This window comes from Saimiri boliviensis, chromosome 11 (genome assembly GCF_048565385.1).
Source record: "Saimiri boliviensis isolate mSaiBol1 chromosome 11, mSaiBol1.pri, whole genome shotgun sequence".
Lineage (NCBI taxonomy): Eukaryota > Metazoa > Chordata > Mammalia > Primates > Cebidae > Saimiri > Saimiri boliviensis.
In genome coordinates, this window is record NC_133459.1 from 10,183,576 (window position 1) to 10,199,207 (window position 15,632).

Here is a 15,632-nt window from a genome sequence, read left to right on the forward strand (position 1 = left end):
TAAACACAATGCAATTAAGTTAGAAATCAATATCAAAAAGAGAAATTAAAAACCCTGTAAGTTTGCAAATAAAATCCCCACTTCTAAATAACTCAAGGGTAAAAGAAGAAATCATTAACACTGGAAAATATTTCTGAACAATAATGAAAATACTACATCATTATTGAGCAATAAAGGAAGAATGAACTACTGATACACGCCACAATATGGAAGAACCTCCAAAGTATTAAGTGAAAGAAGCCAAACACAAAAGACCACGTATTCTATGACGCCAGTTACATGAAATGTAATCTTTTACAAGATTAAAAATAAAAAACAAAACTTCCCTTTTTTACTTTTCCTTCTTCCCCATCCCCAGACTATATAATTGCACACAGTGAAAACCTGGGAGTATTTACAGGTTAATTATTAGAGTTGATAAGAATTTTGGCCAGGTGTGGTGGCTCATGCCTATAATCCCAGCACTTTGGGAAGCTGAGGCAGGTGAATCATCTGAGGTCAGAAGTTCAAGACCAGCCTGGCAAACAAGGTGAAACCCCACCTCTACTAAAAATACAAAAATTAGCCGGGCATCGTGGTACACACCTATAATCCCAGCTACTAGGGAGGCTGAGGCAGGAGAATTGCTTGAACCTGGGAGGCAGAAGCTGCAGTGAGCTGAGATCACGCCACTGTACTCCAGCCTGCACAACAAAGTGAGACTTCCTCACACATACACACAAAAGAATTCAATGGAGTTGATAGTTATAAATACAATAGAAACAAATAAACGGTATGTCTTTACTCCAAGACATAAAGTTAGGAAACATACTTTCTAAAAACATGCTATCTCCTCTAAATATACATCATGTTGACAATATGACCAGAGGGAAAAGTAACTAATTGAATTATTTTTTAAACACAGTACTCTGACTGTCTACTCTTAATGGAATGTATTCTAAGAATAACAGGAACTACAAAGCTACCCTGAACTTTACTCAGAAAGTTGGCAGTAGTATGGGCATACAATCTCGGAACGATTTTGCATACTCTGTGGTTTAGAGAAAGGCACAAGAAACAGCAAGAGTGAGAGGTGAGGGAGGGGAAAATTCCCCTTTACAGAAAAATGCCAGTTAATAAAATAGAGAAGGAATGACAAAATTAGAAAGTCATCACTTTACAACTACCAGTGTGATAACCAATTCAAGTGAGGATTATCAATGGATGCTAAAATCACTGGATGGAAATTAAAAAAAAAAAAAAAAAAATTAGGCCAGGTAAAGTGGCTCAAGCCTGTAATCCCAGCACTTTGGGAGGCTAAGGTGGGTGGATCATGGGGTCAGGAGTTCGAGACCAGCCTGACCAAGATGGTGAAATCCTGTCTCTACCAAAAATACAAAAAATTAGCCTGGTGTGGTGGCGCATGCCTGTAATCCTAGCTACTCGGGAGGCTGAGACGGAGAATTGCTTAAATCCGAGAGGCATAGGTTGCAGTGAGATCGCACCACTGCACTCCAGCCTGGGTGACAGAGGGATACTCCATCTCAAAAAGAAAAACAAAATTACTGGATGGAAGGTAGCTGAGGAACAGGACAGCCAAGGAGTCTCAAACTGTCACCCCACAGATTACTCACTAATGGCAAATGAAAACAGATAACCTTGCAATGGAGAGATCGGATAAACATTCACTCGGCCACATGCTCACACTTAAGATCAACAGTAATGGGACCAACTGGCGGCAGTATGAGATCCAGTAAAAAGCATGAACTTCAACTGTGTAGTATTTTCATTAAGAATGTTATGACTTAAATCTTATCATGAAGGAGCAATCAGAAATCCAGACTGGATTTGTATTTGCGGGGCATCTTCAAACGAACTGAACTCTACTGAGAATGACAATGCTATTCCTCTCCCAGGCCATTCGCCTTTTAGCCATCTTTTTTTTTTTTTTTTCTTGAGAAAGTCTTGCTCTGTCCTTCAAGCTGGAGTGCAGTGGCACAATCTCAGCTCACTGCAAACTCTACCTCCCGAGTTCAAGCAATTCTCCTCCCTCACCCTCCCAAGTAGCTGGGATTATAGGTGTGCGCCACCAAGCACAGCTAATTTTTATGTTTTTAGTAGAGACAAGGTTTCACCATGTTGGCCACGCTGGTCTCGAACTCCTGACCTCAGGTGATCTGCCTGCCTCGGCCCCCAAAAGTGCTGTGATTACAGGTGTGAGCCACCATGCCCCGGCCCTTTTAGCCATGTTAAGAAGATAAGCCAGGACAATGGAGGGAGCCAATCATACACTTACATCATGGGAGTTAAGGGGAGGAGGGCATTAGGCTCAAGAGCACACAGAATGCATGATTAAGAAGCTGAAGCACAGACGGATCTGTGCATGAGTGGTGCAGAGCAGCAACAAGAAGGACTGGGGTTTGAGGTACTTACTTCCCGGATGGCCCCATCACAGACCCGAATGACATTAAGGAACGTGGGCATGACCTGGGGCAGGAACTGCACACATTTGAGTCCCAGGGACTTGAAGATGAAGGTGATAGCCTGGACAACCATGGTGTGATGGTGAGACAGTGACTGGTCTCGGAAGATCCGCATCAGGGCCACCATGGACACGGCTGGGTAGAACTCATCCAAAGGCAGGTTTCCCATGTTGACCAGCATTTCACTAGTGCTATAGTCAGCTAGGACAAAACAACAGAGAGTGTTAGAGCTACACATGGCATAACGTGACTAGGCAGAGATTGGTTACTAACAAACAACCTCCTAACAGACATTAGCATTCATATCTTTCTTCCTAGTATGTTCTAACACTGTTGGGAGTTCAAGGTCAGTTAGGAACTAATGAATAGCCTCTCAACATCAAGGACTAAACAGTTTTTGGCTTTTTTATTACTCAAACCACAAAAGCCTAAAACAGTACACAATGGGTTGGTTTTCTTTAAATTGCTCTGTTTAATTTAGCTTCTTACTGTTCACAACTTCATAGCTGAAACCATCAATAAAAATAATTACTCCCCCAAAATAAAGTAAAGGGAATTAAATTAGGCAAACACCTGTTCAGCAGCTGCTTGGTCCCCCTGGGGAGCTCAGACAAGTTGGTAGGCGAATACTACCCACCTGACTTGAACAAGGACCTCAATGACTCTGACAATGGGGGAAGGGGCAGTGGCAAGGGAGGGAATATACTAACATGAACAGTGCAGCCAGGAAGGTAAGAACTAAACATGAAGAGCTGGGCTGACTGGTGCCATGAATAACAAAGAACAATAGGGCTCAGTCTCTGCTCTCAATAGCTATGGGTCTGACAGGATGACAACACAGGCATACCTCTCTAGTACACAGAAAAGGAAGAAATTTGAAGCAATATGATCCCATCTACAGAGTTTAGAAACAATTTATTCTGGAGTAATAGCATTTTCCTGGAAGAGTTGGGAGAGCCAATGCTAACTTTCAATGTCAGAAATAGGCCTGCCCTGACGGTATATGGGTTAAGCCTAGAAAACTCTCCTGCAATGCCATACCCTACCCTCATTCACTCAGGCTACTTATCAAAAGGCAATGGGCTCTACAAAAAATTATCCAGGTGTGGTGGCATATGCCTGTAGTCCCAGCTACTTAGGGAGTTGAAGGAGGAGAATCACTTGACCTCACTAGGAGGTCAACGCTAAGGTGAGCTGAGATCACGCCACTGTATTTCAGCCTGAGTGACAAAGTGAGACTCTGTCTCCAAAAATATAAAACAAAGTAAAAACAGTAAAAGGCAATGGGCAACAGATCACCAGAAATTATTCCACCTATCTAACTGGAACCTTGCACTCACTGACCAACCTCTCCCTATTCCCACTCCCTGTGTCAATTAAAAATAAAATAAAACTTGGCCGGGCACGGTGGCTCAAGCCTGTAATCCCAGCATTTTGGGAGGCCAAGGCGGGTGGATCACGAGGTCAAGAGATCGAGACCATCCTGGTCAACATGGTGAAACCCTGTCTCTACTAAAAATACAAAAAATTAGCTGGGCATAGTGGCACGTGCCTGTAATCCCAGCTACTCAGGAGGCTGAGGCAGAAGAATTGCCTGAACCCAGGAGGCGGAGGTTGCGGTGAGCCGAGATCGTGCCATTGCACTCCAGCCTGGGTAACAGGAACGAAACTCCGTCCCCCACCCAAAAAAATAAAATAAAATAAAGCTTAAGGGAAAAAAAAGGGGGTCCAGGCGCAGTGGCTCATGCCTGTTGTAATCCCAGCACTTTGGGAAGCTGAGGTAGGGAGATTACTTGAGGTTAGGAGTTTTGAGACCAGCCAGATCAACATGGCAAAACCCCATCCCTATTAAAAATACAAAAATTAGCTGAGTGTGGTGGTGCACACCTGTAGTCCCAGCTACTTGGGAGGCTGAGACAGGAGAATCGCTTGAACCTGGAAGGCAGAGGTTGCAGTACTGTATTCCAGCCTGGGCAACAGAAGAAGACTGTCACACACACACACACACACACAAAATTGCAATGCTGCTCTTGGGCCAGACCATTTGACAGAAAAAAGAGCCCCAAATTTCTGATTGCTGCTAGTTTTCCTATGGCCCTGAGCCTTGTCTCTGATTTCCCTATCAATTAACACACGGAGAATCAATTCTATCCTCTTCATCCATACATACAATGGGAATGAAAACCATCAAAGAGGCACTAACAAAGAATGAGAGATAGATAGAGGTGATGGGGCGATAATGTGTATCTCTTGCATTGGCACCAAAAAGCAGACAGACTTGGCCTGTCAACCCTTGACAAAGAATCTGGACAGACATGAGGACTTGGGCCACAGTGGGAAGCACATCCCTGCTGGCATTCAAGAAACTACTGACTTTTCATTCAAAAGTTGCTAAATTAGCCAATATCCTATAACTTCCCAGTATTCCAGCTCCAGACTTTCTAAACACAACCAGCAAAGGCTCTGTGAGTGAGAACTTGGCAAGTCTTTCACGGCTATCCTCTGTGGGTAACCCCCAATACAGACACCGAGGAAGGAGAGCTAAGTAGAATCCTGGCACAATTAAGGCCTGAAGAATATCTCAGTTTATAGTGTTACTACTCAGTTATTTCCCTTTATACAATCCTCTATATATAATCGTATATTAGTTCTTAGAATGAGTGCCTAAAGAATATCTCACCATTCAGTTATTTCCCTATATATATAACTACATCTTAGTTCATAATCGGAGGAATGCCTAGAGTAAACACAGTACGGAGCATCAATTAAGGAATAAGCAGCTTATAGTAGGAGGAATGTCTGGAGCAGACACAGAGCTGAGCATGATTTAAGGGAAAACAGTTATACGAGGACGAGAACCCATGGCCCTGGCGGCAGCGTTCAGTATCGTAAAGATACCCGCTGTATGGTAGGCTTGGGGCAAGAGCCACTCCTCCTGATAAAGGAGTTGTAGGACCTTGCTCCAGTTCTTGTGGAAGGCTGCCCTCAGACCAGCAATCCCTGGAGCATCCGAGGGCTCAAAACCCCTCTGGATATTTACACCTTAGTGACTGTGAACTTTATCAGCTCTTGTTACTGTGCTGCTCGAAAAGCATCTTCTTTTTTTTTTTTTTTTTTTTTTGAGACGGAGTTTCGATCTTGTTACCCAGGCTGGAGTGCAATGGCGCGACCTCGGCTCACCGCAACCTCCGCCTCCTGGGCTCAGGCAATTCTCCTGCCTCAGCCTCCTAAGTAGCTGGGATTACAGGCACGCACCACCATGCCCAGCTAACTTTTTGTATTTTTAGTAGAGACGGGGTTTCACCTTGTTGACCAGGATGGTCTCGATCTCTCGACCTCGTGATCCACCCGCCTCGGCCTCCCAAAGTACTGGGATTACAGGCTTGAGCCACCGCGCCCGGCCCGAAAAGCATCTTCTAATAGAACTCATTGGAAGCTGCCAGCAGGTGGCAGTAATCCTGACAGCTCTGTCATTAATGTGACTTAAAGCATCCTCCTATAAATCTTCTTAGTAGTTTGTCCATAGAGAGAGGTATTGTACACTGCACCCTCTTCACTGCGCCCACTTCCAAGCCTCAGTGACCTAATGGGGGTGGACCCCTTACTGCACACAGCCCTTGCCTCGATGACCTAATGGGAATGGACTCCTTGCTGCGCACTGTCCACCTCCTAGCCTAGGTGACCTAATGGGAGTGGACCCCTTGTTTTACTGCTCACGACTCTATCACTATCCTTAAAGATGACTTCACTCACTGTCCTGCCCCCTAACCTATACACAATAAATACACACGCTTCTGGATATTCGGGGCCTTGCCTGACTCTGCTCACAGGTGGCGTGGCCCCCGAAGCCCAGCCGCATTTTCCTTGTACTCCTGTGTCCTGCCTCTTTATTTCTTGGATCCTGCGCCTCAGCACAGCATAAGGGATACCCTACGACCCTGTGGGGCCCTCAGCCCTACAACCCCCAACTTACAGGAATCCTGACTTGACTTGGATTCTGACAGGCTGACAGCAGAGGCATCCCGGGACTGGTCTATCATGCCAATGTTCACTTTGTGCTTATAGGGATCCAAAGCCCCTAAAAGCCCTAACACACGGATGGCCTGGGTGGGAAAGGAGAGGGGGGAAAAAGAAAAAAATTATCACAACATGATTACAAGTATCACAGATACTCCTCTCAGGTTACAGAATCCCCGTACACAAATGACCAGCTACGTGAACAAAATGGAGAGGGACAGGAAGTCTGACTGATACAGTCAGAGCATGTTGATGCAACAACCTTCTCTCTTTTGCCATCCTCCCAGCAAAGTCTTTAAAGACCAAGTCTGCCATGTCCCTTACCTCTCTGCGTGTACCCTGGTTCTGCTCAGTCTTCAGAAAATTCAGTAGCACCTCAAGCAAAGTAGGGTACTTCCTGTAGGGCTCTACCACATAGCCAGTGCTGGCCACCAACTGTCCCAGGGTCCACAGAGCCACCTGGATAGGCACAAGAGCACATGGTTCATTGAGCCAGTATGAGAGAAAAGAAAGCACAGTTGAACTCTTTGTATAATGATTGTAATGGAGCGTTAGAGGCTGTAAGAAGAGGTTTCCAGTAAAGATACTACCATGAGCAGCAATCCTGCGAGGGCATAAAAGCAAGGCTGATCAAGCACACAAGCCTACAACAATCATTGGATCAAGAGACAAAGAAAATTCCCACCTTTCTCAAAGGAAATACATCACTCTGGCCAGGTGTGGTGGCTCACACCTATAATCCTAGCACTTTGGGAGGCTGAGGCAGGTAGATCACGAGGTCAGTTCACGACCAGCCTGGCCAAGATGGTGAAACCTCGTCTCTACTAAAAATACAAAACATTAGTCGGGCGTGGCAGCAGGCACCTGAAATCCCAGCTACTCAGGAGGCTGAGGCAGAGAATTGCTTGAACCCGGGGGGGCAAAGGTTGCAGTGAGCCGAGATCGCACCATGCACTCCAGCCTGGGTGACAGAGTGAGATTCCATCTTAAAAAATAAAATACATCATTCTTCTATATCCCAAATGATTAATAAGAGGCTCAAAAGGAAATTAAGATTTGTTGTTGTTGTTGAGATAGGGTCTCACTCAGTTGTTTAGACTGGAATGCAGTGGTGTGGTAACAGTTCACTGCAGCCTTACTCTCCTGGGTTCTTCCATCTTAGCCTCCTCAGTAGCCTCTTGAGTAGCTGGGACTATAGGCACGTGCCACCATGCCCAGCCATATTTTTTTTTTAGTAGAGACAAAGTCTCATTATACCCAGGCTGATCTCAAACTCCTGAGCTCAAGCGATCTTCCTGTCTCAGACTCCCAAAGCGCTAGAATTACTGGTGTGAGCTACCATGCACAGAAAGAAATTAAAACTGCTCTTAATTTTAGTCTAGTCATCTAATAGCCTCAAACTGGGAAAGCAGAACCAGGGCCGGGCAAGGATAAGCTGAAGCTCTGTTCCCTCAAAGTCAGTGGCCAGGGCTTTCTTTTTCCCTCCGATAGTTGGGGCTCTGATAATTGACCTGCATTTTCTTTTGTATAGACAAAATGGCACTGGTCAGCCTTGATACTTACTAAAACTAAAACTGACTCTGGGTCAAAATAACAGGTAATTCTGGTTCCAAGTCATTCTATTTTTTACTCATTCAACAAATATTTCTGAGCACCTACTATGTGTCCTGCTCTGTGCTAGGCACTGACTGAGGACACTGAGCAGAATAAAGAGAAACAAGGTTCCCAGCCTCATGGAGTCTATCTCACTCAATCAGGAAGCAGTAATACTCACCTGCCTTTTGGCCAACAAAGAGGAATCCTGGAGCATGTCCATGATGATAATAAAAAGCTCATCAACCCATTTTCTCATTTCCAGGCCACTAACCTGCAAAATGAAAAAGAGGGTGGTAGATAGGGTTAGAAACTATGGCATTAAGAAGTATTTTGGGACAGGTGCGGTGGTACATGCCTGTAATCCCAGCTACTCGGGAGGCTGAGACAGGAGAATCACTTGAACCTGGGAGGCAGAGGTTGCAGTGAGCCGAGATTTCGCCACTACACTCCAGCCTGGGCAACAGAATGAGACCTCGTCTCAAAAAACAAAACAAAAAAAAAAACAGAAGTATTCTAAGGCTAGGCACAGTGGCTCCTACCTGTAATCCCAGCACTTTGGGAGGCTGAGGAGGGTGGATCACCTGAGGTCAGGAGTTCGAGACCAGCCTGGCCAACGTCGTCAAACCCCGTTTCTACTAAAAATACAAAAATTAGACAGGTGTGGTGGCACACACCTGAAATCCCAGCTACTTGAGAGGCTGAGGCATGAGAATCGCTTGAACACAGGAGACAGAGTTTGCAGTGAGCCGATATTGCACCACTGAACTCCAGCCTGGATAGAGTGGAATTGTCACAAAAAAAAGTATTTTGACTTCCTTAGAGGTGAGTTTCTTTCCACCCTATGGAAAAAGTAGCTGTCACTTTACCTGTGCCAATTCTCCTATTGTGGCCAGGACATTGTTGATCACACCTGGGTTTGGATCAGGGTCTGGATCTTTCAGTTTCAAAATTAATGCCTAGGGAAAGAAGTTATGAGAAAATGAATGCAGGTTAGACTCCACTAGAAACCTTTCTTTTATATAAGTAATATTCGCCCAGGAGACCATCTCAGTCATAAATAAATTCCTTCTAGGCTTTGTGAATCCAAGATTTCTCTGGAATGTAAATTCTCAAACTTTTATCCACAGAGCTGGGAGGCACCATGACATAAAAGTATTTCTCATGTCTCCTCTAAACCGTATCTCAGTGATCGCTCATCCAGATTCACATACGTTATAAAGGACTTCACATGACTCTAACGTGTTCAGATTTGAAGGTTGTTTCAGATTTTCAAGATCATTTTTTCCTCATTTTGGGAGAGCTATTTTACGCTACTCTCCACCTGCTTCTCCTTTCCAAACACCTTGATGATGTGCCTGAAGCATTATCTCTTATGTCTTATAAGGAGAGCACTTTCCTGTGACTGATGAGATCCTTGGTATTCTTTAACTGAAAATGCTTGATATTGCCCTTTGGTCTCCAAGCACGGGAGCCAAGAAATCATCTACCTTGTTCAGTGTACTAATGAGCACTGAAACACTCCCATCTCCCCACATGAACTGATGTAAGACAATGCAGAAAGAAAGTGCCAGCCTCTCGGTTTATGTTACCTTCAGAATAGGCTCCATATAGGGGCGGATGAGTCTAGGGGCATTGGAGACCAGGTGCCCCAGCATGCGGGCACTCTGCTCTTTGATTCTTCCAATCCCACTGTGCTCCAGCTCTGTCAAAATCTGCAGGGAAGAAAGGTTCATATGTTCTCTATGGCAGAAAACATTCTAGAGAGAGACTATGTCAAACAGAAAACCTGGCAGGGAACCCGGGGGAAAACCCAGACCTCCAGAACAGATGAAGTAGCTGCTAGACACTCAATGAGCAACAGACATCTCTACAGCTAACAGAACAGCCTCAGATACAGCTGCAACAGGAAGAAAAACTATTTGAAAACCTGTTCCCTTTCCTTTTATCACAGCACTCCAAGGTCCCACAGTCCTCTCTAAAGCAGAGCTTTTAACAATGTAGCACAGCCAGAGAAGACTAAGAAAACCAACAGGGAGAGCTGTCAGTAGGGTAGGATCCTATAAAAATGAGGAAGGAAGGGAGGGCCCCTTGGGAGAAAAATATTGGTCCAGACAGCAAATTACTAAGGACTACAAATAATAGCAAAGGAATCAAAGAAAAGTTAGAACAGCTATGACGCTGAGAGAAGTGTTCACACTCTATAGCTGTTTAGGGCATATCTAGATAAACTTCAATAGGTAGGGATCACATCAGTAGGATCCCCTGAAGGCTTACTGACTGGATCCTTACACCAGCAAATCAGCACATTATGCTCATGGTGACAGAGACAGAATAATATGGACTATCCAGATTTCTGGATAGCTAAAGCTGCCAGAAGGAAGTCGCTGAGCAGTGAGAAAAGCGGATATCACAGAGTTCAGGTTAACTCAGCTACCGAGAGGAGTCTATAATTTAACATTACATTTTGTCTCAGCTTACTGATTTAATAACCTGATTTGCTGGATTCCGTAAGCAGCCTGTTTCCCCAGTCATAGCAGACCACAGAGAAAAGAAAGGGGATACTGAGAACAGACCTGCAGCAGCAAGAAGACATGGATGGCTGCCAAGAAACATGCCTCAGGGAGCAGAGCCCAACGAGCTGCAGCAGTGTGGGGCCAAACCAAAGAACCCCAGGTTCACTTCCAGAGCCCAAGAGCCTCACTACGTCCTAATAACCAATGCCCACCCTGATGACTAAGATCTCAAGAAAAGTCAAAGCTGGCTCACACCTGTAATCTCAGCACTTTGGGAGGCTGAGATGGGCAGATTGCTCGAGCCAAAGAGTCAGAGGTGGCAGTGAGACAAGATGCCACATTGCACTCCAACCTTGGCAACAGAGTCAGGGATCCTGTCTCAAAACAAAACGCCAAAGCCTTTACTAAGGCATTAAAATGTACAACTCAATTTAGAAAAATCTATATCAAAGTTTAAAAAGAAAAAAGAGTAAAGTTTCACGGGCTAAATTCAGTACGTAGTAAATTCATTCAAAGGAGTTTCATACTCTTCGATATTGAAAAAAATGAGATGGCCTGATAGCTTCATGTCAGCTTCAAGAAGATTGGAGCCATGCCTGGCTTGTTCACTGCTATATTTCCAGTCCCCAGAAGTACCTGGAACATACATGTACTCAAACATTACAAGGTATTTCTTATTTTTTTCTTTCCTTTTTTTTTTGAGATAGGGTCTCACTCTGTCACTCAGGCTGGAGTGCAGTGATGCAATCATGGCTCACTGTATTCACAACTTACCAGGCTCAAGCCATCCTCCCACCTCAGCCTCTGAGTAGCTAGGACTACAGGGATGTACCACTACACCCAGCCTGGTGTATATTTGTATATTTTGTAGAGACGCAGTTCGTCATGTTCCCCAGGCTGGTCTCATCACTCTTAGGCTCATTTGATCCACATGCCTTGGCCTCCCAATGTGCTGGGATAACAGACATGAGACACTGCACTCAGCCTTTTAGGAGATATTTCTATGCCAAATTCGTTTAGCATTTGAGCTAGCAGGCTCAACAGTGATTTCTTTTTTTTTTGAGACAGAGTTTCGCTCTGTCACCCAGGCTGGGGTATAATGGCACACCCTTGGCCCACTGCAACCCCCACCTCCTGCATTCAGGCAATTCTGCCTGCACTAGCCTCCTCAGTAGCTGGAATTACAGACACCTGCCATCACGCCTGGCTAACTTTTTTTCTTTTTAGTAGAGATGAGGTTTTACCATATTGGCCAGGCTGGTCTCAAACTCCTGACCTCAGGTGATCTGGCTGCCTTGGACTCCCAAAGTGCTGGGATTACAGGTGTGAACCACCACGCCTGGCCTTCAACAATGATTTCTATTCCTTCCTAAACCTGAGGAATTTTTTAAAGACTTAAAATGACAGGCAATTCTAACACAGGCCAGCAGTTAAATAAATCTTTAGGCTAAAAATAGAGGTGCCAATGTAAGTGCAACTTTCTAATTTGATTGATGATATAATTTACAGACACTTTATGACAAATTGTGAACAACATTTCTCTAGAGTAAGTTACATATATTAATGATTTTTTATGTTTAAGTTCCATATATGTTATAAAAAGTGTTTACTTCGAAAGAAACCATAAGGGAGGGTCAGGAAGCAGACAGCGAGGAACAGGGACTGGAAATGAGTGGGTGAGCCACACAGAGATCCAGAAGAGGAAGGTGGAAATAACTTCGCCAGGCAGGACTGGACCATGTATTGCTCATCTGGAGGCCACAGAACTTACTCAGGTAGGTGAAGACAAAAACTCAGGAGCCATGTCTCAAGAGGAATTAAAAATCCCACTGGATCTAGTAGCAAGGCCAACCAAAATCCATCTTAGGCTATAGACCAAGCAGCTGAGCTTGGCATTCTCACATTATTTAAGAACGAAAGCCAGGATCACAGAATGGGGCAATGACTATTAGAACACATAGTAGAAACGGTCTCACACTGCTTATTTTTCTGAAGAACAATGGCCTCCAGGCTTGACCTGGCACCAACAAGGAAAGCAGAGAGTGGAAGGACAGGGAGGCACTGGGAAGCCTGACACAATCTGCAGCAGATCGAGCCAGCAAGCAAAGAGGGCCAAGAAATGGGATCACTGGTGACTGACTTGCCAGGAAGAATAAAGAGCTGCATGAGGGGACTCATACTGACAAAAGGCTCATGAGGTGATGAGCACTGGAATTGCCACTACAAAGCCAGAGAAACATGTGAACCCTTGTAGACAAATGTGACTTTTCCCAGGTACCTCAATCTTTCTCCCCCATCCTCGTCCTCAACTCTGCTTCCTCAAGCAGCTCTCACAGTGAGAGTCCTGTGCTCCCTGCCTGTGGGTCAGACCATCATCCCGGTTACCTGGATGAGCATCTTGCGCAGGAAAGGCATGACAAAGGCGGGGTTCATGCTACTGAGTCGGCCCACAGTGCAGATGGCCAGCTCCCGGATCTCAAACACCTGGTCATTCAGAGCCACAAACAAGGCCTGCAAGTTCTCCGCCTGGGCCAGGTGTGCATCAAAGCGCTCATCCAGGGACGCCAAGACACAATAGCGAATGTCAGGGTCTGTAAGAGCAATGGAGCCTTTGAACATTTCTTCATGACCCCATCACTCCAGCCCTTCTCTACCTCCACTGCTATCAGCACAGTGGGAAGATTCCAGATGCTTTCTCTCATCTAACCTCTGTCATTCTTTTCTCTACTCATAGGAGTAAAGATAAATGAATTAAAGACATTATCTTACACCAACAGGCTGGAGTAGCCACGCCTAAACACCTTGGCAGAGAAATAGCTGAATATCAGTTTGTTGAGACCGAAGATCTCTGGAGAGGCCATGTGATGAAACTGGCTACTTCCAGCTGCCCTAAGCTCCTAAACTCCCCTAGATGGCTTCTGTCTCAGAAGCCTTACCAGGATCTGTTATCCCAACCACGAGCAGTTTGCTGAGCACATCTGCCACCACTTGCACTGCAGTCTGGCTAACCACATGAGCATGGCCACTGATGAGGTGGATGGAGGGTGTGAGCAGGCGGGAGCAGGTACGGGCAGCCTCCATGCGGATCTCCTTGTGCTCACTGTTCAGGAAATGATCCGCACAGTGGCGAACGAATTGGGTCAGAGAGTGACCTGGATAGAAAGGCAGAGAGAAAACAGAATAAACACTGCTGCTGTGGACAGGCAGGTCTGCAGTTCGCTAGGTGAATTTTCCATTTTGAGGCTACTAGTTCTACTTTCAACCAGATCAGGCGTCCCCAAACTGCGGCCCCCTGAGGCCATTTATCCAGCCCCCCGCCGCACTTCAGGAAGGGGCACCTCTTTCATTGGTGGTCAGTGAGAGGAGCACAGTATGTGGCGGCCCTCCAACGGTCTGAAGGACAGTGAACTAGCCCCCTGTGTAAAAAGTTTGGGGACGCCTGAACCAGATACTGATCAATAAGATACTGACCCAGAACTCTTAAAGGGTAACAAGTGGACTTTCAATCAGCAGAAAGGCAAAAGCGGGTGGTGAGGGAACAGGGAGAGATAAAAGGTTATCTCTCAACCCTAGCCTTTTTATATTCCCTTCAAAGAATAAATTATTTTGTTTTATTCCAATTCAACCCCTACCATTCTCAGAGGGTAATGCAATTCTTGATCAAATTTACCTTGCCTGTTTTCGTTCCCAGATCTAAATACCAGACAAAGAGTCTACGTAGGCTGGGTTTAAACACAGCTACTTTGTATTCACTAGAATAAATTATCACAAGTGTGAATCAGTGTAAGCAGAGGAACTGCAATACAGAAACCACAGGTGGCTGTCTCCAGACAGCATCTTCAGGCTTTCTGTGCATGTTTCCCCACAGTCTTGACCAATACTACCTACATGATCCTAAATTTCAAAAGTATCAAGTTTTCTCTTGAAATATACCTCTGTGGAGTACTAGTGGGTTTATTTGCAGTTTAGGACTACACAAGAAAGTACTTTTAGAAATCATATCACTGGCTGGGCACAGTGGCTCACAGCTGTAATCCCAGCACTTTGGGGAGTCAAGGCAGGCAGATCACTTGAGGTCAGGAGATTGAGACCAGCCTGGCCAACATGGTGAAACCCCACCTCTACCAAAAATACAAAAATTAGCCAGGTGTGGGGATACGTGCCTGTAGTCCCAGCTACTTGGGAGGCTGAGGCAGGAGAATCACTTAAACCCAGGAGGCGGAGGTTGCAGTGAGCTGAGATCGTACCACTGCATACAAGCCTAGGTGACAGAGACTTTGTTTCCAAAAAGAAAGAAAGAAAAAATCATACTGCCCATAGACATGGAAACACCCAAAAGCCTGTTTATACATTCTAAAGCATTACATATTATCTCAGCTACAAGGAAGTAGAAAAGTGAGGATGTGAGGGGGATCTGTCTCTGAAGCATTATTTCTTTGGATCAATGTGTACTTTCCCTCAAACCAACTGCCCCAAAACTCAGAATGGGACAAAGAAACAAACAGTAGGAATTACCAATACATGGAAAGAGTCTAGGAAGGATGAGCTGCTACAGAATCAGTTACCCTGTCTCTAGGACCCCAGCAAGATCCAGGAATCCTAGATACCTCCATTCCTTTCCCAAAGTTTCCAGCATCTCTCACTATGTTGACAAGAGCCACTATAATTTCTTACCTTCAAATTCAAAGCTGCCAAGTGTTCGGAGGGCAAGAGTGATGCTGCCCACATCACTGGCCTCAGGGAGAGTCGTGAGCCCAGGGGAGGCCAGCTGATGGGCCAGGCCCTTGGGCATGCCTGGGTGGCGGAGGGGTTTGTGCATAAGGACCAGGGACAGCATTTTCAGTAGCCCGTCTTGAATGTCTTTCTTTAGCTGTGGAATCTGACGGCTCAGGTCATAGAGTACCGCAGTGAGGGCAGGGCTAAAGGGAAGGAAACCAGTCACGTAAGGGCTGAGCACATGACACTCAGTCTGCTCTTGGGAAGAAAAAGCCTTTCTCTCCCAGCAAGGGGATCAGGCCTCTGTTCTTTAAAGTAGAAAGGATAC

General features: G+C 45.4%; 1 protein-coding gene across 2 annotated transcripts in view; it reads right to left on the reverse strand.

Annotated features, from left to right (window-relative positions):
- Nucleotides 1-15,632, reverse strand: part of MTOR (mechanistic target of rapamycin kinase) — a 155,978-nt gene that overhangs the window by 118,089 nt on the left and 22,257 nt on the right. For both annotated transcript variants that reach the window (XM_074380054.1, XM_010346531.3), the window contains exons 11-19: nucleotides 15,263-15,507; nucleotides 13,525-13,740; nucleotides 12,974-13,179; nucleotides 9,665-9,787; nucleotides 8,942-9,031; nucleotides 8,254-8,346; nucleotides 6,804-6,938; nucleotides 6,436-6,565; nucleotides 2,413-2,663 (exon numbers count right to left, since the gene is read on the reverse strand). In XM_074380054.1, coding sequence (XP_074236155.1) covers nucleotides 2,413-2,663; nucleotides 6,436-6,565; nucleotides 6,804-6,938; nucleotides 8,254-8,346; nucleotides 8,942-9,031; nucleotides 9,665-9,787; nucleotides 12,974-13,179; nucleotides 13,525-13,740; nucleotides 15,263-15,507 — 1,489 coding nt within the window. The remainder of the gene's footprint in view (nucleotides 1-2,412; nucleotides 2,664-6,435; nucleotides 6,566-6,803; nucleotides 6,939-8,253; nucleotides 8,347-8,941; nucleotides 9,032-9,664; nucleotides 9,788-12,973; nucleotides 13,180-13,524; nucleotides 13,741-15,262; nucleotides 15,508-15,632) is intronic.